Source organism: Erpetoichthys calabaricus, chromosome 5 (genome assembly GCF_900747795.2).
Source record: "Erpetoichthys calabaricus chromosome 5, fErpCal1.3, whole genome shotgun sequence".
Lineage (NCBI taxonomy): Eukaryota > Metazoa > Chordata > Cladistia > Polypteriformes > Polypteridae > Erpetoichthys > Erpetoichthys calabaricus.
In genome coordinates, this window is record NC_041398.2 from 30,083,881 (window position 1) to 30,104,892 (window position 21,012).

At 45.8% G+C, this 21,012-nt stretch overlaps 1 protein-coding gene across 1 annotated transcript; it reads right to left on the reverse strand.

The window, feature by feature from the left end:
• Nucleotides 1–5,995: 5,995 nt before the first annotated feature.
• Nucleotides 5,996–18,927, reverse strand: LOC114651594 (5-hydroxytryptamine receptor 3A-like). Its single transcript, XM_028801424.2, has 8 exons — nucleotides 18,642–18,927; nucleotides 18,180–18,224; nucleotides 17,384–17,493; nucleotides 12,613–12,782; nucleotides 11,317–11,474; nucleotides 11,026–11,236; nucleotides 6,434–6,616; nucleotides 5,996–6,357 (listed from the first exon to the last, which is right to left on the reverse strand). The coding sequence occupies exons 4-8, from the start codon at nucleotides 12,674–12,676 to the stop codon at nucleotides 6,074–6,076; spliced, it is 900 nt and encodes a 299-aa protein (XP_028657257.1). The 5' UTR covers nucleotides 12,677–12,782; nucleotides 17,384–17,493; nucleotides 18,180–18,224; nucleotides 18,642–18,927; the 3' UTR covers nucleotides 5,996–6,073.
• Between the last annotated feature and the right edge of the window lie 2,085 nt (nucleotides 18,928–21,012).

Here is a 21,012-nt window from a genome sequence, read left to right on the forward strand (position 1 = left end):
GTGCAGTGTGAGTTGGGTGGTGGCCGAATGCGGGGACCTTGGCGGTCCGATCCTCGGCTACAGAAACTGGCTCTTGGGACGTGGAATGTCACCTCTCTGAAGGGGAAGGAGCCTGAGCTAGTGCGCGAAGTTGAGAGGTTCCGGCTAGATATAGTCGGACTCACCTCGACGCACAGCTTGGACTCTGGAACCAATCTCCTTGAGAGGGGCTGGACTCTCTACCACTCTGGAGTTGCCCCTGGTGAGAGGCGCCGAGCAGGTGTGGGTATACTTATTGGCCCCCAACTTGGAGCCTGTACATTGAGGTTTACCCCGGTGGACGAGAGGGTAGCCTCCCTTCGCCTTCGGGTGGGGGGACGGGTCCTAACTGTTGTTTGTGCGTATGCACCGAACAGCAGTTCAGAGTACCCACCCTTTTTGGAGTCCCTGGAGGGGGTGCTAGAGGGCATACCTTCTGGGGACTCCCTCGTTCTGCTGGGAGACTTCAATGCTCACGTGGGCAATGACAGTGAGACCTGGAAGGGTGTGATTGGGAGGAATGGCCCCCCTGATCTGAACCCAAGCGGTGTTTTGTTATTGGACTTCTGTGCTCGTCACGGATTGTCCATAACGAACACCATGTTCAAGCATAGGGGTGTTCATATGTGCACTTGGCACCAGGACACCCTAGGCCTCAGTTCGATGATCGACTTTGTGGTTGTGTCGTCGGACTTGCGGCCACATGTCTTGGACACTCGGGTGAAGAGAGGGGCGGAGCTGTCAACTGATCACCACCTGGTGGTGAGTTGGCTTCGATGGTGGGGGAAGATGCCGGTCAGGCCTGGTAGGCCCAAACGTATTGTGAGGGTCTGCTGGGAACGTCTGACAGAGCCCCCTGTCAGAAGTAGCTTCAACTCCCACCTCCGGCAGAACTTCGACCACATCCTGAGGGAGGTGGGGGACATTGAGTCCGAATGGGCCATGTTCCGTGCCTCTATTGTTGAGGCGGCTGACCGGAGCTGTGGCCGTAAGGTGGTCGGTGCCTGTCGTTGCGGCAATCCCTGAACCCGTTGGTGGACACCAGCGGTGAAGGATGCTGTCAAGCTGAAGAAGGAGTCCTACCGGTCCCTTTTGTCCTGTGGGACCCTGGAGGCAGCTGATAGGTACCGGCAGGCCAAGCGGAATGCGGCTTTGGTGGTTGCTGAGGCAAAAACTCGGGCGTGGGAGGAGTTTGGGGAGGCCATGGAGAACGACTTTCGGACGGCTTCGAGGGGATTCTGGTCCACCATCCGGCGTCTCAGGAAGGGGAAGCAGTGCAGTGTCAACACTGTATATGGTGGGGATGGTGCGCTGCTGACCTCGACTCGGGACGTTGTGGGTCGGTGGGGGGAGTACTTCGAAGACCTCCTCAATCCCATTAACATGCCTTCCAATGAGGAAGCAGAGCCTGGGGACTCAGAGGTGGGCTCCCCCATCTCTGGGACTGAGGTCACTGAGGTGGTCAAAAAACTCCTTGGTGGCAGGGCCCCAGGGGTGGATGAGATACGCCCGGAGTTCCTCAAGGCTCTGGATGTTGTAGGACTGTCTTGGTTGACACGCCTCTGCAACATCGCATGGACATCAGGGACAGTGCCTCTGGATTGGCAGACCGGGGTGGTGGTCCCCCTCTTTAAGAAGGGGGATCAGAGGGTGTGTTCCAACTACAGAGGGATCACACTCCTCAGCCTCCCTGGAAAAGTCTATTCAGGGGTCCTGGAGAGGAGGGTCTGTCGGATAGTCGAACCTCGGATTCAGGAGGAACAGTGTGGTTTTCGTCCTGGTCGCGGAACAGTGGACCAGCTCTATACCCTTAGCAGGGTCCTGGAGGGTGCATGGGAGTTTGCCCAACCAGTCTACATGTGTTTTGTGGACTTGGAAAAGGCATTCGACCATGTCCCTCAGGGAATCCTGTGGGGGTTACTCCGAGAGTATGGGGTATCGGCCCCCCTGATAAGGGCTGTTCGGTCCCTGTACGATCAGTGCCAGAGATTGGTCCGCATTGCCGGCAGTAAGTCGAACCCGTTTCTAGTGAGAGTTGGACTCCACCAGGGCTGCCCTTTGTCACCGATTCTGTTCATAACTTTTATGGACAGAATTTCTAGGCGCAGCCAGGGCGTTGAGGGGGTCCGGTTTGGTGGACTCAGGATTGGGTCACTGCTTTTTGCAGATGATGTTGTCCTGTTTGCTTCATCAGGCCGTGACCTTCAGCTCTCTCTGGATCGGTTCGCAGCCGAGTGTGAAGCGGCTGGGATGAGAATCAGCACCTCCAAATCCGAGACCATGGTCCTCAACCGGAAAAGGGTGGAGTGCCCTCTCAGGGTTGGGAGCGAGATCCTGCCTCAAGTGGAGGAGTTCAAGTATCTCGGGGTCTTGTTCATGAGTGAGGGAAGAATGGAGCGTGAGATCGACAGGCGGATCGGTGCGGCATCCGCAGTAATGCGGGCTCTGCATCGGTCTGTCGTGGTGAACAGAGAGCTGAGCCACAAGGCTTAGCTCTCAATTTACCAGTCGATCTATGTTCCTACCCTCACCTATGGTCATGAGCTATGGGTAGTGACCGAAAGAACGAGATCGCGAATACAAGCGGCTGAAATGAGTTTCCTCCGCAGGGTGTCTGGGCTTTCCCTTAAAGATAGGGTGAGAAGCTCAGTCATCCGGGAGGGGCTCAGAGTAGAGCCACTGCTCCTCCGCATCGAGAGGAGTCAGATGAGGTGGCTCGGGCATCTGATCAGGATGCCTCCTGGACGCCTCCCTGGTGAGGTGTTCCGGGCACGTCCAACCGGGAGGAGGCCCCGGGGAAGACCCAGGACACGCTGGAGGGACTATGTCTCTCGACTGGCCTGGGAACGCCTTGGGATTCTCCCGGAAGAGCTAGAAGAAGTGGCCGGGGAGAGGAAGTCTGGGCATCTCTACTCAAGCTGCTGCCCCCGCGACCCGACCTCGGATAAGCGGGAGACAATGGATGGATGGATGGATGGATGAATGTACCAAGAAGTTATATAGGAATAACGTATTTTTTTTTATTAATCTTTTCATCTTGATTTTCATTCTACTTTTCCAGGTGTTCTAATTGTTTAATTAATCCATTATTTACTAATTAGTGGGTCTGATGCTAAAGTAGTTGCAGCCTTTGATTTTTCAGTGTTGTTTGCCAGCGTGTCTGCTCTGCCCATTTTTAATTCTCATTAATAAGATACAGCAAAGGGGAAAAACTGCACAGAGAAAGGGCAAAATATGATGAAATCAACAAAAGAGAGTTAAGCATTTAAATCTCTAGCAAAGGCAGAAATATTTCTAAATGTCTTATAAATGTAAAAATCACGCTGCTGTGCTTTTCTGAATCTAGAATAAAAGAAAAATAATCCCAGCTAATTAAATGAGCTCAGTGTTATCAGGTGTTGTCATTGATTAGGAATCTGGTTGGAACAAAAACCTGCAGTCACAGTGTGCCCCCCAGGACCGAGGTGGGGAAACCCTGCTTTAAAGGTTTATTAAAAACAATATATGGAATTACCTTTTCTTCAAGATCGCATTGAATTTTGAATCTGTTTTTGGAGATACATTGTGACAACGCAACGTATAATCGCCCGTGAGTGAATATTGTTCCCGTTTCTAATCAGTACCCCGCTATCAGTCTGTCTGCTGTACTCCGCCCCCCTCAATCGGACTTACCAGTCACTTACAACAAAAAAGGCTTCAACCTGCTGGCGAGCTGCCTGTTCTGCTTGTCGCATGTCGTTGTTTTAAGAGCTGGTAGCACATGATGCCTGTTTGCCAAAAGCAATCCAACAACTGCTTAGTGAGAGGTCTGTGGACTTATTTAAATGATGGCTCACTGACTTGTCTCGCTTGACGTTGTAAAAACAATAATTGTCCTTTATTTCCGGCCCGGGTGTGGTTAAATCTCTTTCTTGCAGGACTATAACGCTGCTCCCATTTATGAAGTGCTAATCTTTTAATTCTGAGCCCTATTGGATGTGCTTTGTTTTCAATTCCGCTTGTTCTGGGCTGATTATCATTTTCCTTATTTTATAAATTTGCACCTAGATTATTCTTCTTTTTAGCATTTTTTTCTCTCCACCGCATGTGGGTCTCTTTTCTCCATGCTTTTCTTTCTTCTTAGTTTAGTTGTCGACATTTCATTTCTACCGTATTGACCTTATACACTTGATATGCACTGAGAGCCATGGAGCTGTGTGTGCTGCGTGACTGTCTTTACATTACATTACTGATTTTTTTTTTTTTTTCTGCCCGTGGTCTTATCTTGTAAGTAGGTCGTGTCTTGCACCGTGGCAAGTCTCTTTGGTCTCGCGGGTCTTAAAATGTCTTCCGAGAGGATCACGTATCGTAGCCTTGCTTTTGCTTTGCTTTCCAGGATTTCCTTTTATAACAGAGATATAATGTGGGTGGTACGCAGCCGTGATGCCGAGGAGGACCGGATGAGTGCTTGGGGACACAGAAATGGAGCTTAGAAGCTCAACCTTATAGGGGCCCGTGGTCACCGCCAGGTTCCGCCACACCCAGAAGTGTTGGGGGAAGAAGACCAGAGACACCGGGAGTGATTCCGGGTGCGCATCCGGTACTTCCGCCACACTGGGGAGTGCCGGCAGAGGCTAATCGGGAGGCACCTGGAGCACATCTGGGTGCGTTTAAAAGGGGCTTGAGTCGGGCGCGGAGGAGGAGAGGAGAGGAGAGGAGAGGAGAGGAAAGGAGGCGGCCTGAAGAGGGAGGCATCATTGTGCATAGAGGCCTGGACTTTGGGGAAAGCATTGGGGTTGTGTGGGCTTCACTGTAAATAGTATCTGTAAGTAAAGCGTGTGTGGTGACCTTCAATGATGTCTGCCTGCCAGTGTCCAGGCCATGCTCCACTATAATATATATATATATATATATATAATATTATAGTAGATACACAGAAGTTTTAGGCAAAGTGAACTAAAGTTACTGCTGGAGCCCAGAAGCTTAAGTTTTATTAGTTTCATAGTAGATCTGCCCCTGTGAAGTAGATATAGATTGATTTAGATAAATATGAAAGGCACTATAAACAAAAGGTTCATAGATATGAATGGTACTGTGTCAGAGTCAGGGAACCCTAATAGAAAAGACAGATAAATCTGAAAAGCACTATATACCTAGCTAACCAGTGATGGATGTGAAAGGCGCTATAAACCTAGCTAACCAGTGATGGATGTGAAAGGCGCTATAAACCTAGCTAACCGGTGATGGATGTGAAAGGCGCTATAAACCTAGCTAACCGGTGATGGATGTGAAAGGCGCTATAAACCTAGCTAACAAGTGATTGATTGATAAACAGATGTAAAATGCATTATAGCTAACAGGTGATGAGTGATTGAGACAGAGACAGATGCGAAAGGCACTATAAACATTGCTAACAGGTGATGAAAGATAAGACATGACCTAAAACACATTACTAAGGTTTGATTAATGACAGACCGACGTGAAAGGCACTATACACGAATAGATTGATATAATGTGTAGAAATGAAAGCCACTCGACAGTTATAAAAGGCGCTATAAAACAGAACCATAGATATGAAAGGCACTATGTTAGAATTAGAGAAGCTAAATAAAGAAGATGCATTGATGTTAAAGGCACTATATGCATAGCTAACAGGTGATGACAGCTAGAAATGAAAAGCGCTATATGATTGATAGATACATATTAAAGGAATTATATAATAGATAGATAGATAAGACGGGCAATATAAACGTAGCCAAATAGTGACAGGCAGATATGCAAGGCACTATATAACAAACAGACGGGTAGATGGATATGCTGTAGATATACAGAAATGAAAGGGACTTTATAATGGATTAATAAATAGTATGAAAGACACGATAAGATTGATTTATAGTAGTAAAATTGTTAAAATAACACTAAAGTAACGTGGTTTGTGTAATTTCAGTAAGATGTAACACTGATAATGTTGCTGTTCAATAACAATTACAAAAGCGGGTGTTTATTTTATTAACTTTAGAGTATTATTCAAAGTCTCCGAGCTCGTGCCCCAGAACCAGGGGGGGTGATTGGAGTGTCACTGCTCGGTCCCCCAGAAGACGGAGAGCGCCAGGAAGAAGAGCGCGAGGAGGACGAGGTAGACGCAGAAGCACGCGGCGTCCAGGGTCCCGAGGAGCTCCTGACACATTCGGCGCATCTCATTCCGGCGCAGCAGGTCCTGCAGCTCAGCGCTGACCTCTCGCACCTCCGCTTCCAGGTCCTGCAGTGCTCCGAGCAGTCGGCTTTCCCCCACAGGATTTCCTCCCTTTTTCTCGAAGGCAGCTTCCAGATATCTGTGCAGACCTCTTGTTCCTAAATATGCTGAGGAGAAGAAAAAGGGTCGGTGCGCCGGGTACTCCATTTGCAGGACCCCCTTTTCATTTCTCGTGACTCTCACCATTTGTGTTCCTCTCCTCTGTTCTCGGTGTCCACTTTGCCTTCCAATCGGGAAAGAGGCGGAGACTTAGGCTGGGCAGGGGCGGGGCTTTGTGTTGGATGTCCGGCCGCACGAGAGCCAACAGCAGCACGGACTGCGCTACGCTGAGCACCAGGAAGGCCATGCAGACCACGAAGTAGATACCTGCGGAGGACACCCTTAAGAATGACTGAGTACAAAGGATATACAGTAAATCAGGCAGCTAGAAGAACTAAGCATATAAGGGCGACTCGCACATCAGCTGATTTCGAAGTGGGCAAATCACAGACCACATTTGCACATTGGAGTTCCCATTAATGTGTTATCGCATTTGAAGCGCCCTGTGCATTGGCACATCCAAGTGGGCGATTGGCACCAATGTTTTTCAGCAAAATGACACTGCACTCCAGGGAAGTCGCAGCATTTCTTATCATTTAAATCTGGTAAGTGCAACTGGTACCTTACTCGGATCATGCCAGGCATCTGTAGCCTGAGGCCCTCCGTCTATTCCAGTGTGCCATGCTCACCAGTTTCTGCCATCTTTGCTTATCAGTTTACACTAAATCAGCTCAACGGCCATTGCTTTAAGAGGTGTTGCTGCTGGTTATTGTATCTGTCAGGACTGGCTCCAGTTATCAACTTTCTGTGTCAACACTTACAACCACCCGAACGGTCTGATGTGATGGCTCGCCATTGAAAAGCGATGGTGCTCAGCACACATCTGTCCAGCAAGCATGTGCCGATAGCCACTTAAAAGGTATAGAAGGGAAAAATGAACAGTTACCCATTCCCGATCACAAGGACGCCCCCAATCCGAACCCACCCCCCAAGGCTCAAATTCTTTCCTAGTTCGATTCGGTGCATTTTTTGTATTACTCTGGTCTGCTTTCCGTGAAAGTACGGGTCATAATTGTGAGCAAGTTTATCGCACTTGGGTGCGGGTTAAAAGATCCAAGCTGGGACCCTTCAGAACGGGTGGTCTCGATGCGGTACCAAGTGAACACTGGATGAGTTCGCATGAGGTAAGAATGTGACTCAACACGGGACCGATCGGAAATACTGCTGTGCATTATGGGTGAAATTGTCCGTGCTAAGCGTCTGCGGTCGGGCATTGCCGAATTTCATTCACAACCGAGTAGAGGTTTAATAAGGAGCATTAAAAAAAAAAATTAAACGGTAAAAAGAAATACACACAAGGTTACAAATGTGACACAATTCACATAAAACAACTCGTACAATTATCAGCTAAACGGAGCAAGCCAAGCGCACAAAGAAAATAAAAGTCGGGAGTGCTCTCCCCTCGACTTTCTCATATACTCAGATATTAAGGATGGATATTTGAGGAGTAAACTACAAGACGATGATTATATTTTTATATTATGTACGTTAAAGAACCATCAACAACAAATCAAATTAATAATATATTGAACAATTATTATAAAAGTAAAGTTGGATAAATCAGACTCTGCAGTTGCATGAATAAAAGAAGTTGCGTATGTGTTCAGGTAAAGTACCACTTCCGGTTAACGGAAATAGCCCAAAAGCTGATAGAAATCAATGTTTTGTACCTAACACTTCTGTGGAAAATTTGGTTAACCTAAGTGAAAGTGTACTCAGGTTATCATGTTTATATACACACACGCACACACAGACAGAATTCCAAAAATGGTATTTTCGGACTCAAGGAGGCGTAAGACATCAAGATTCATCAAAATCTCGAAATCGAATCTTTGGACGATTACAATACTTTCCCTAAATTTCGTATACGAGAAAGTAAAAAGGTGTAAATTCACTTTTGATTGGGTTAATCAAAACACAGAGGTGACGAGAATTGAGCAGCAGTGACCTATGAGTAGGACGATTAAGCGCCCAAATTGTACACCACGAAAGCGCGAGACGGATAAGAGGCACAGGAACTCTGACATATAATGTCGATCAAACATTCCAGAATGAACATTAGTAACAAATCAGTATAGGAGTTATGACAGACGCCGTGTGATTAGAGGTACTGAGGACTAAATCCAGTCGCACGGAGCTCACCTGACACGTCTATGGCCATAAACAGAGCCTTGTGTGCCCGCTGCAGAGCTGGGCTTTTTGATCAGCTATTTCAAACGAGCCGTTTTGGCAGCATGTATAGAAACGCATCGCTTTTAAATATGGTCTACTTATTTGCAGGTGTTTTGCTCACACAGCTAATGTTTAATAAATAAAAAAAAAAATGTGTGAAGAATGCAGCAGTGCGCAAACACAATTATTTTCGACCCTCCAATATATTTTTATCCGGGGGGTGAATATTTAGTGCCCAATGAAAGAAGTCCACGATGGGGTTGCGCAGTGTTCATTGGTATACCTGGTTTGCTTGGACGTTTGCAGTGAGAAACTTAAACAAGCGCTTCGGTCAGTTGTAATGCTGTGTTTTTAAGCGCTTAACAAATAAAAATGGTATGGTATGGTAAAGTAACAAATCAATTACCGCCTACTAACCCCCCGGTTCCGTCGCCCCATCCAATTCACAACAAACCAAACGGACTTGGAATGCGAAAACCCCTTTAGAATATCAGGTCAATATACAGTATTGATGGGTCAAATTACATTACAATAAACTCCACTTCAACGACCATTCCTTTTTTTTTTATTCATGGCCAATTTTCTATAAAATTAATGTTAAAAAATTTGCAAAATTCATTACAACCTTTTCATAAGAAAACAGCAAAACACGCCTATTTCTTAAGTACTTGACCCAAAAATCACGATTCAGGAGTTCCGCTTAACAGCCAATTAGATTGCACGTTTCTGTCACTTGGTCGTCATAGTTCTTGTAGCGGAGCGCTCCTCGAGACCGGAGGGATTCTGGGAGTATCTTGTGACGGGAACAGTGTCAATCAAATTGGACTTCGAATGTCCTTGCGGAGCTTTAGGGGTCCAGCGCAGTTAGAGTATCGCTTGTTTCCACGTTTCTCCAGGTGGAGTAGAATTTCGCTAAGCACACTGAACATTCATGTCTGACTCGCCCCTTCAGCAAAAGTTCTGACCGCTGAGCTTCCCTCGTGTTTATGGCTACTCAGCCAGTTTTCAACGTGTTTCATAAATTCGACGAGATGTCACCCTATGATTCATGGTCCGGCGCCACCATTAAGGTGAATTAGGCAATCGCCAAGGCCGTAGTTCATAAAGGGGTGAAAAACCGTGCCGCACGGGTTAGCCACCGAAGTTGACTGAACAGTCGTTTGGCGCACTAATAACCAAAATAACCTTGAACCTGCACGGACTATGAACAATTGCACGCCATGATCGTTTTTAACTTCTTGCATTTAAATGCGTCTTTGAATTTTGTGTGCGTAAATTTTATACAGCAAATGATCCATATTTATGAATAATTCATCGAAATTGTTGTCGTATTTTTATGTAAATCTTTTCCAGGTTAAAAAAGGGTGACTAACGAAAGAACACACGGCAGCCAAAGACAGACGGTCAATTCATTAGGATCATGCGGCACCGTCATAAATTGATGCAGGCAATCTACTTCACAATTCCGCAGTCCGCTTTGTCAACACTACATGCCGAAATACCGCACTATGTTCCAGTCCCATTATGACGAAATCCCAGTTAAAACGAATTGTGTTTTTTTAGTCCCGAGCACATCGTTGTAACGGAATATGACACGGCAGCACCGAAGAAAAACCTACACTTCACTCCCGCGCAGTTAAGGCAACTTAAGGCACGGAAGATCTCTGACCACGCCCCCACTTCTGGACGAAGGCCTCGCCTCTTCCGGGACACGGACGCAGGACTTTGACAGCGCGTCTTCCGGCTGCTAAAGTTTTTAGAAATGGTGAAATTAAGTAACTGCGGTGGGTTGGCACCCTGCCCGGGATTGGTTCCTGCCTTGTGCCCGTGTTAGCTGGAATTGGCTCCAGCAGACTCCCGTGACCCTGTGTTCGGATTCAGCGGGTTGGAAAATGGATGGATGGATGAAATTAAGTAATTAAGAATTAAGTAAACGTTGTTTTCTGTCAGGGTATATATATATATATATATATATATATATTATATATATATATATATATATATATATATATATATACTAAAAAAAGACAAGCGAATTTATATTAAATTTCGAAATTGGTAAGCGCTGTTCTCTTTGTTTTTGTTTCCAAGTGTGTTTGCACAGTCGTGGCTTTGTTTGTGTGCAGCACCTTTGACATTAGTTGCTTCTGATTTGTTGTTCTGTATTAATTTGTGTTAAATTTAGTTTTCCATTTGTTTCGGTATTTTTTTTATTTGTTTTGCTTGATTTTGTGCACTGCACTTCAGGGCCCCCATAAGTTTGAGACTGGGACCACCCCATGAACACGTGCGGGAGCCTCATTAAATGTGTCGTTTTACTCTCCCAAATGCCAAGCGGTTAAAACAGCGGAGGGTCAAAGGGGCTGCCATGCGTATTGTCCCATGTCACCCGATGCCAAGTCAGAGAATGAAGGAAAAATACAAGCGTAAATTTACGTCAGCAGCATTGGGGGTTAAGTGCGGCTGGTTTGCAAACTGGCACCTCGCCCACGCGCTCGTCGTACCCAGCACCGGAGTGGCATCTCGAAATGGCGGCAGGAGATCGTTGACCAGGACCAGGAAGACCGTGTACCCGAAGAGGAGGGTTATTTTGAAGGAGACTCGTTCTCCGGTGTCCGCAGGAATGGCGAAGCCGAAAACATCGATGAGCATCACAAAGCCGCTTGGCACAATCAGGTGGATCACATAGAATGTGGGGCAGCGGGCCATGGTCACCTAAAAGGAAAAGGCACAGCTCGTGAGAGAGAGAGAGAAAGAGATGGGCAAATCCTCAGTTGTCACAGCCGCGTGGGTACCTCAAAGGCGACCATGGAGTACGTCCTGTTGTAAAGCTTCTCGCTGAAACTGTAATTGAGCAGAGAGTGCAGCTGCCACTGGCCGTGACTCGTATACGTGGGGCTGTCGTGGAACGCCATAGACGCTCGGCTCTCAGGGGCGAGACGCACATCTTCCGCTAGAGGGCAGCAAAACACAAGAAACGTTTAGATAGATAGATAGATAGATAGATAGATAGATAGATACTTTTTTCCCAATGGGAAATTCACATTCTTCAGCAGCAGCATACTGATACAATAAATAATATTAAATTAAAGAATGATAACAATGCAGGTGAAAAACAGAAAAACAGACAATAACTATGTATAATGTTGAATGTTAACGTTTACCCCTCTGGGTGGAATTAAAGAGTCGCATAGTTTGGGGGAGAAACGATCTCCTCAATCTGTCAGTGGAGCAGGACAGTGACAGTGCTATTCTGTCTGGAGATAATACTATTAAGTGGATGCAGTGGATTCTCCATAATTGATAATTGATAATTGATAGGAGGCTGCTGAGCGCCCTTCGCTCAAAAAAATTCCCAGTGAGATAAACTGAGAACAAGATGGAGAAGGTAACTTTCATGTTTTAAATGGTGGAAAACTTTAAATATCTCACACCATCAATAGCAGGTTGGACAGCTAGATCTAGAAATAAATCTCAGAATGCAATCAGGTTGGAAAACAAATGGGGAAATGTTATCGAGAGTGTTATGTGACTGAAGAATCCATGAAGGGTAAGGTTTATAAAACTGTGGTCAGACCAATAATTATTGTATGAATCAGAAACCTGGATGCGTGGAATAAGATCAAGAATGAGGGAATGAGAGCTACAGGAAAGCTGGGGAAATCTCAAAGAAAATACTGGAATGCAGCGGACATGTCAAGAAAATGTGAGGGGAAGAAGAATCCTGGATATGGAGGTGTCGGGACAGGGAACCAAAGAGAAAGTGGATGGACTGTGAGTAGGGGTCTCTAAAGCAAAAAGGGGTATCGGGCAAGGAAGTGTACCACAGATGAGAGTGGAAGAGGCTGGTCAAATATGGTGACCCCATATGAACATGGGAAAAGCATTAGAAGAAGGAGGAGTAGGAGTTAAATGACATCCAGTCACTGCCTGTTTGTCCTTCTCCTTTGTCACTAGCCTGTATCGTCACTGAAGACCTCCATCTGTACAGCTCACTGCGGAGTCCACTCGACGACTTCTTGTTATCACACTGCCATGACAGACAGACAGACAGCTACAAACTCAAATTCATTCTTGATGTTCTAACTTACCAGCATGGAGGTTTGGCCTGAAGGTGAGATTACATCTTTGGACATCAAAAGGAAACTTAAACATGGCCAGGTTACAGCGGACCACCACCACGAGCTGCCTGACACGCTGCAGCCATCCCGCCGGTCCCACAGAGATGTATGAGGCTGGCTCAGTGTTCTCTTCACCTACCCTGAAATGGACACAAGGGGCTTTAGGAAAAGTCAAAGGTCTGTAAAAACTGTAACTCCACCATATTAACACAGCAAACAGGAGTGCAGCAGAGCAGACTGTTATATAGTGCCTTACAGATTGATCGATCGATCTATAATTTATAGTGCCTTTCACTATCTATCTGTAATTGTATAGTGCCTTTCTCTATCTGATCATTTGCTCAGGAATATGCCGTCCTACTCATGGCTTTGGAAATAGGAATGTCAGTGTGCCAAATCTGTAATATGTCAAAATAAACTCTGGTCATGGATCTGTGCACAACGAACCCACATCAGCTAATATCGCATTGCTTAACTCAAGATCTCTTAATGGCTAAGCGCTGGTGCTATCACAAATCATTACAGACTCAAACCTTGACTTGCTATGCTTAACAGAAACTTGGCAAAAACCAACTGATTTTACATCTGTCACAGGAGTGACCCCACCCAGATACATTCACTTCAGGGAGCCTCGCAGCTCAAGACAAGGCGGAGGAATCGCAGTAATTGCTAAATCAAAGTTAAACATCAAAAGAATCCCCATTGACGGTCCATTGTCTTTTGAGTGTCTGGCTCTTAAGCTAATAACAAAATCAGGTCCTGTCTCACTTTTTGTTGTCTGTCGTCCCCCGAAATACAATGCGTCTTTTTCATCTGATATGACTGAATTATTAACCCACTTATGTTCCTTTTCCCAGAGAGTCATTCTTCTCGGCAATTTCAACATCCATATTGACATCCCCACGTCTAAACTGAGAAATGAATTCCTATCCGCACTGGACTGTTTTGACTTGACACAACATGTTGATTTTCCCACCCACTCTGGTGGTCATATATTGGACCTGATCTGCACTTCTAGACTATCTGTTGCCAACATTTATAGCACTGATTTGGGACTCTCTGACCATAAAGCAGTATTTTTCACTGTCTCATTACCTCTCCCACCTCTTACCTGTAAATGTCAGATTTCTTTCCGAAACCTTAAAAATGTCTGTCCCTCTATCCTTTCTGGATCCATTTCTGATCTTTTACTGCCTTCTCCTATTCCGTCAACACTAGATAGTCTTGTTGACCACTATAACTCAGCCCTTCTTCCATCAACATTAGATAGTCTTGTTGACCACTATAACTCAGCCCTTCATTCAGCATTAGATAAAACAGCTCCTTTAAAACATAAGGAGGTTTCCTTTAAATGTTCAGCTCCTTGGTATAACTCAGAATTGCGATCTATGAAAGCAGCTGGCCGACGCCTTGAGAGAATGTCACTTAAGTCTGGCCTCACCGTGCACATCCAGGCTTTCTCTGACCACCAAAGAGCTTACAGAGAAGCACTAACCGCTGCCAAGAACACCCATTACAGCAGAATAAGAGAAAGTGGCCACAATAACCCAAGGATTTTGATTTCTGTAGTTAATAAACTACTCGAACCCGCATCTGGTCCAACTACCCCCTCTACTGAAGTCTGTGAAAAATTCCTCCACTTTTTCCGTAACAAAATTAAAGATCTAAATAATTCAACTAACATAAATACATCATCTGTTTATATCTCTCCCTGTTTTCCCACTCCATCCAGTTCCTTCTCTAAGTTCTCACCAGTCACATCTGCATTTGTTAATAACCTGCTTTGTAAGATGAGGCCGACTACTTGTGTACTGGACCCGATCCCCACCACACTACTTAAATCCTGCCGTCATGCCATAATCCCGACTGTTACAACAGTAATAAACTCATCCCTCGACACTGGGTTTGCACCACTCACTTTTCAAATCACTTCTGTAGCCCCAGTGTTAAAAAAGTCTGGTCGTGATGCTGACAATTTTCAGCCTATTTCCCACTTACCTTTTCTGTCAAAAGTTCTTGAGCGTGTTGTAGCCTCCCAGCTCACCAATTACTTAACCTCTAATAACTTGGTGGAACCCTTTCAGTGTGGTTTCAGGGCACAACACAGCTGTGAAACTGCTCTGCTACGGGTAGCCAGTGATTTGCTTATGGCAGCAGACTCTGGACAAACCAGCATATTAATTCTGTTAGACCTCAGTGCAGCATTTGACACTCAGGTCAGACATGACATTCTACTGTCCAGAATGGAGAACATGCTGGGTATCTCTGGCACTGCCCTCCAGTGGTTCAAGTCCTATCTGACTGATAGGTAAGAGTTTGTTAGTTTTGGCAACAGCAGATCCAACTCAGCGCCAGTCACACAAGGAGCTCCTCAGGGCTCTGTCCTCGGCCCACTTCTCTTCTGTATTTATATGCTTCTCCTTGGCCATATTATTTGTAGCTTTGGTCTGGGTTATCATTTTTATGCAGATGACACTCAACTCTACTTCAATGTTAAAAGTGGAACTTCATCAGGGCTTTCTCAGCTCACAACTTGCCTCGGTGAAATTAAAACTTGGATGGAACAGAACTCTTTAAAATTAAATTGCAACAAAACTCCTGCAAATTGGGACTAAAATGCAACTTAATAAAATGAGCTCCTTCTCAGTCCATCTTGACGGTGATCTCATCAGACCTTCTTCTGATGCAAAGAATCTTGGTGTCATTTTTGATTCCTCCCTCTCTTATTCCGCCCACATAAATCACATTAAGAAACTTTCTTACTTTCACCTCCGTAACATATCCCGTGTTCGCTCCTTCCTCTCCTTCTCTAATGCTGAGAAACTTGTCCATGCTTTTATCACATCCCGCATCAATTATTGTAATTCCCTACTGGCAGGTGCCCCTTCTAATCTTATATCACAGCTCCAGCTTATTCAAAACTCAGCTGCAAGAGTCCTTACTCGAACCAGCAGCAGCGAGCACATCACACCCATCCTGCTCCGTCTCCACTGGCTCCCTGTGTCCTACAGAATCGAATATAAAATCCTACTAATAACCTACAAAGCCTTAAATAACCTCGCACCAAATTACATCAGTGACCTTCTCCATCACTATGTTCCTGCCCGCCCACTAAGGTCCTCTGATTCTGGCCATCTTGTTGTGCCCCTCACTAATCTACACTCCATGGGTGACAGGGCCTTCAGCTGTATAGCGCCCAGACTCTGGAATGACCTACCGAAATTAATCAGGTCAGCTGACTCCATGAATTGTTTTAAAGAACAACTCAAAACTCATCTGGTCAGGAAGGCTTTTAGCTCTACTTGACTTTATTACCCTTCTCTCAGTTTATCTCTCTATCCAGGTGCTCAGGATAATTTGTGTGTCTGTTTTACAACAAATTAGGTTATTTGTTAAGTTTTTCTTTTAGTATTAAATTTAGTATTTTACTCTGGTTTATTGTCCTTGCTTCTATTTATTGCTTTGTTATCTGTTTCATTGTTCTATTCAGGAAAGCATTTGTATCCAATGTTACATATACCCTGATGTTTTTTCTAAGACTCTGTGAAGCGCCTTGAGCATGGGAAAGGTGCTATATAAATAAAATGTATTATTATTATTATTATCTATCATACAGTGCCTTACATGTCTGTCTGTCTGTCTTCAGAAGAAGCCATTAGTAATAATTGAGGTTAGTGTTTTTTGTTTTGTTTTTTTAATTCTTGACATGCCACACACTGCACAGTCCTGCCACCTTGCAGATCTTGGGTTTGAATCCCTCTGCCCGCGTGAGGTTTGCGTGATTTTTTCCTATCTGTTTGATTTCTCCCTTTGTACTCCTAATTTGCCGAAGCCGTGCTAAGTTGTCTAAAGTGACCATTCTAAATGGGAGCCCTGTGTTGGTGTGGGGATGAGTGGACCCTGTAGTGGACTGGCTGTCTCTCCAGACTGTGCCACTGACTTGGGTAAAGTAGGATTGTGGGCATGCTGTTGTGATTCTGTAAGTCGAGTCATGGCATCATTTTTAATACTCGGTAGTTTAGAGCTTGAAGGTTAACGTAAGTGGAAGTCCTAACTTGGCTTTTTCATGTATCACATTTTCATGCTAAGAGATGTTCATACAAGTTTTGATCCATCTTATATATAGTTTAAGGTTATTGGGTGTAGGGTAGAAGAATATTATAATTATGACAACATAGAATTCTCACACGTGAAGTCCAGTTCAGTGTCGTGTGTGCCCAGAGTCCGCCCCAGCAGGGTTTCTCAAATTTTATATCAAGATACAGAAATGTGTTTCATGTTCTCTTCTGGCTTAAAGACGAAATCATCTTTTGTGAATGTGCTGGAAAGTGCAGTGTACCTGATCTGTCCACACCAGCTGGCTTTCTTCTGCTTGCATTGTCATCGCTTGTCACCGAATCTCCAATGGTACGACACAAAGTGACCTTGGGAGCATAGAGAAGGCCTCTGCTATCAAAGTGCCATCCGGCAGTCAGCATGTTTAAGCTGCCGTCTACCTGTCCCAGTGTGCTTTATTGCTGCCCACCCACCATAGGGCATGTTTGGTACCCCCAATACCCAAAACGGTGAACGGCAGCCGCTGTGCGCTTGCCATTAATCAGTGTGATGGGGTGTGCAGTGCCACCCATCTAACAGCCCCACCCCCACCACCTCTCTCAGCTCAAATATTTTCTGGAATTTTCTGTTCCATCTTAACTACTGCAGCTACAAGAAGAGCAGAAGGAGGTTTGGACCGACTTACAGCTCGCTGAGTGAGATGTCTGGAGTCCAGACGCTAGCAGCTGGCAATGTGAAGTGAGTCAGGTCATCACACTGAGGGGGGTCCCACACCAGGTTCTCATCCTGCCATCTCTGTGGGAAGACAAAAAACAGAAATTCTCAACATGAGCCTTCTGAAACCAGGGAGTGGGGCGTGCGTATCTACCTTATAATTTTGCATATCATATACTATCCATCCATCCATTATCCAACCCGCTATATCCTTACTACAGGGTCACGGGGGTCTGCTAGAGCCAATCCCAGCTAACACAGGGCACAAGACAGGAACAAACCCCGGGCAGGGCGCCAGCCCACCGCAGATCATATACTATCATATCATTTGATTTCTAGTGATCTATTGTGGTCTATTTTTGGGGTGCCAACCCATCCATCCCCTTTTACTCAAGAAATTAAATAAAAATCACACTCAATGGCATGAAGAAAACACACAAATAAGTACGACCAAAATAACACGGCTATCACGATGACGACACCTTCATCTGCCTTCAGGTAAGAGTGGAGCTCCTTGGCTCTGCTCACTTGGTGAAGAATTCTATGCAATGCTGTCTTATTATTCTTCTTCAAAAAAAAGGGGGCTATGGGCATGTGATGAGGAAATGCCTGCCAAGACCCCCGAGACCCTAAACACCGCCTACTGTTCTAACGAGAGGGTGCTGGACTGAGCTCGTATTACTACTGTTACTAGTCGTGCTCACTCACACGGGGTCCTCCACCACTACAATTTCTTCTTGAATGAAGCAAATGCACAAAGAACCCACCTCAGTGAAGAAGAGCTGTAGGGAGACCTTCTCCTCCTTGTCCTGCTACAGAAACACAAAGAACAGAGATGAGGCGTGAATGCTGGCGCCAGTCGATGCACACAAGCCTGAAAGGGCTTCACCTGGGCTTTGGTCATCCTGTCAGAGGGAGCTAGTGACTGGCAGCAGCCATCCATTTTCCTAACTTGCTTATCTTGACCAGGGAGGCTATCCTAACAAAAATTGGGCACAAGGCAGAACAACTCCCATAGAAGGTTGCAGACCATGACAGGTGAACACATCAGGGGCCAGTTTAACAATGCCAGTCCACACTAACCTGCGTGTTTTGGTATGTGGGAGAAAACCAGAGTGAACATGGGATGCAGATCCCAGTCTCCTTATTGCGTTGAGCAACATGAGAATGAGATTTACAAGTAGACAGACTAACTAGCCATGCCCATGATCGTCTGAGGCAGCCATTACCAGATCGATGATGGAGTGCAGGGCCAAGTCCAGGTAGACGGTGACTGGAGAGCGCCAGTCCTTGACGGGCCGGAATCTCTTCTCGTAGCCTCGTGTGATGGCCTTCAGCAGGGAGGACAGGTCTTCGTTTGCAGCAGAGCAGGTGTCTTGAGGGGGAACAAAGACAGCGGTTAGTGGGCTGGCACAGCAGGCATCTCAGAAAAAATTTGTAATATGTATAAGAGGAGATGGCACTGGTACACCGCATTGCCACCCCCATCACATAATGAAACAACTCAGGATCCTGGTTGGCAGTCCCCCAGGCAGACATGTGGTCCAGTCCCACCCTCCGGAAATGACCCTCTATCTGCCACAGCCAGGTGTTAAGTGGGCATCCCCACGGCCTGGTCCAGCCACTCAGGTCCTCAACAATGAGGATCACCCTCGGGGAATTACGCCACATGGCTATAGTGCCGTAACTGACGCTCCTTCACAATACAGGTTTTGTGCCTCATTCGGGACTCCATGAGCAACCACTCATTCAATACAAAGTCAAACCAACGGTACCCAAGGATTCTCCAAAGAGACACAGAACCAAAGGAGTCCAGTCTTCATCTCAGGTCACTTGATAGCGTCCATGTCTCACAACCATATAGCAAGACAGGAAGCACCAGGACTCTAAAGACTTGGTCCTTCGTCCTTTTGCAGAGATATCAGGAGCGCCACACACTCCTTTCCAGCGACCTCATGACCACCCCATGCTCTCCCAATCCATCTACTGACTTCATAGGAAGAGTCACCAGAGACATGAATGTCATTGCCGAGGTAAGTAAACCTCTCAACGAGGTCGACACTCTCCCCACAGACAGACACACTGCTGATGGCCATGCCCAAGAGGTCATTAAAGGCCTGGATCTTGGTTTTTATCAGGACACTCGCAAGCCCAGACTCTCAGACTCCACGCTCAGGAGATGGAAAAATGGAAAATCATGACCCTGTATGATGTGCGGCAAAAAAACAAATCTTTTGATAGAGATACAAGTAACATCTTTGCAGATGTGAGTCCAACACAGAACTAAACTGAAAAGGCAGGCCCCTGATTTATAAGGGCTGTTGTCCAGGTGGGCAGGCAGTGAAGTGATGTCAGTGGTGGCGGTCAGTCCGCGAGAGGAAGAGAGAAGGCATTGGACCATAGCGCCAACCCCTGGTTCGGTGGGTAACTGCTATCACCGGAGCCCTTGACCTGCCACCCAAGTGCACGTGCATGATGGCAGTCCTAAGAGCTTCATTGAATTTCTATTATTAAGGTGCAAATCTTAAGTCATCTCCTCATATCCCGTGTCATACATTTTATGTCCTGGAATATAATCCAGCAGGTTGTTTATTATTGCTGTTCTCAAGATCTCAGGGAGCTTTTCCAGTCGTATTTTCAGTATTTCATACACCAAGAATGTATATGCAAGGAAATCCGATAACTGTTCTCGTTTTGTTCACCAAAGTCCTTTGAGCATGGGAAAGGCGCTATATAAATAAAATGTTTAATTATTATTATTACAGAAACCTCACATACATTGTCAAATGTACCTGTACACAGGCATAAACTGTATAACTGTTAATTAGGACATTTCTGCTTGGTTATGTTATAATAAATAATTATTTGTTAACATCATCATTAATTGTTCTTACTGGACAACCTGTGGACATTCCAAGTTTGATGAAGACCTCCTAAGGTTTCAGGGCGGTCTCAAGTTTGGGCTGAATTATCCAACCCCTCTGCAGCTGTCTGCTTATAGAGCACCTTTCATTGTTGAGACACGATATAAACGTATAAAGTGTGAAGTGACAGAGCAGAGCAGTAGCACATTCTCAAAGCTGCCATACCTGCTCAGGAGTTTGGATTTAGCGACCATCAACACAGCATCAAGTTCAAGTCAGATGAGCGCCACTGCATCACAAGTAGCGTTACGCTGAAGCACCAAATTCAGGGTCAAGAAGAGGTGCCGGGTGTGTGAGCAGGAGGTCAGTCATACAGGATTAGGTGTAAATCGGCAATCAGCTCTGGACTGGGTGGCACACCATTGCAAGTGGCATCACTTAATCCATGCCAGGGCTGCGAGAGCCACAGACTCCTGTGGCAGCATCGGGTGCAAGGCAGGAACTGGTCTTGGACTGGACGCCTAGTCACACTCATACTGGGCTTACAAGTCATAATTAATCACAAGATTCAATGTTGCTCCTATTTTCAGTTTACTTCGTCGCAGGTCACTTTTTCCTGTTTTACTGCCCCCACCCCAGTTCTCCTGCTGGTTTGTTCCCCTCTGTGGTCAGACCCTTCAGAGTATGGCATTGCCCATGGAGCCACCCAGGGTTGTCCCATAAGAACTTCTTACCT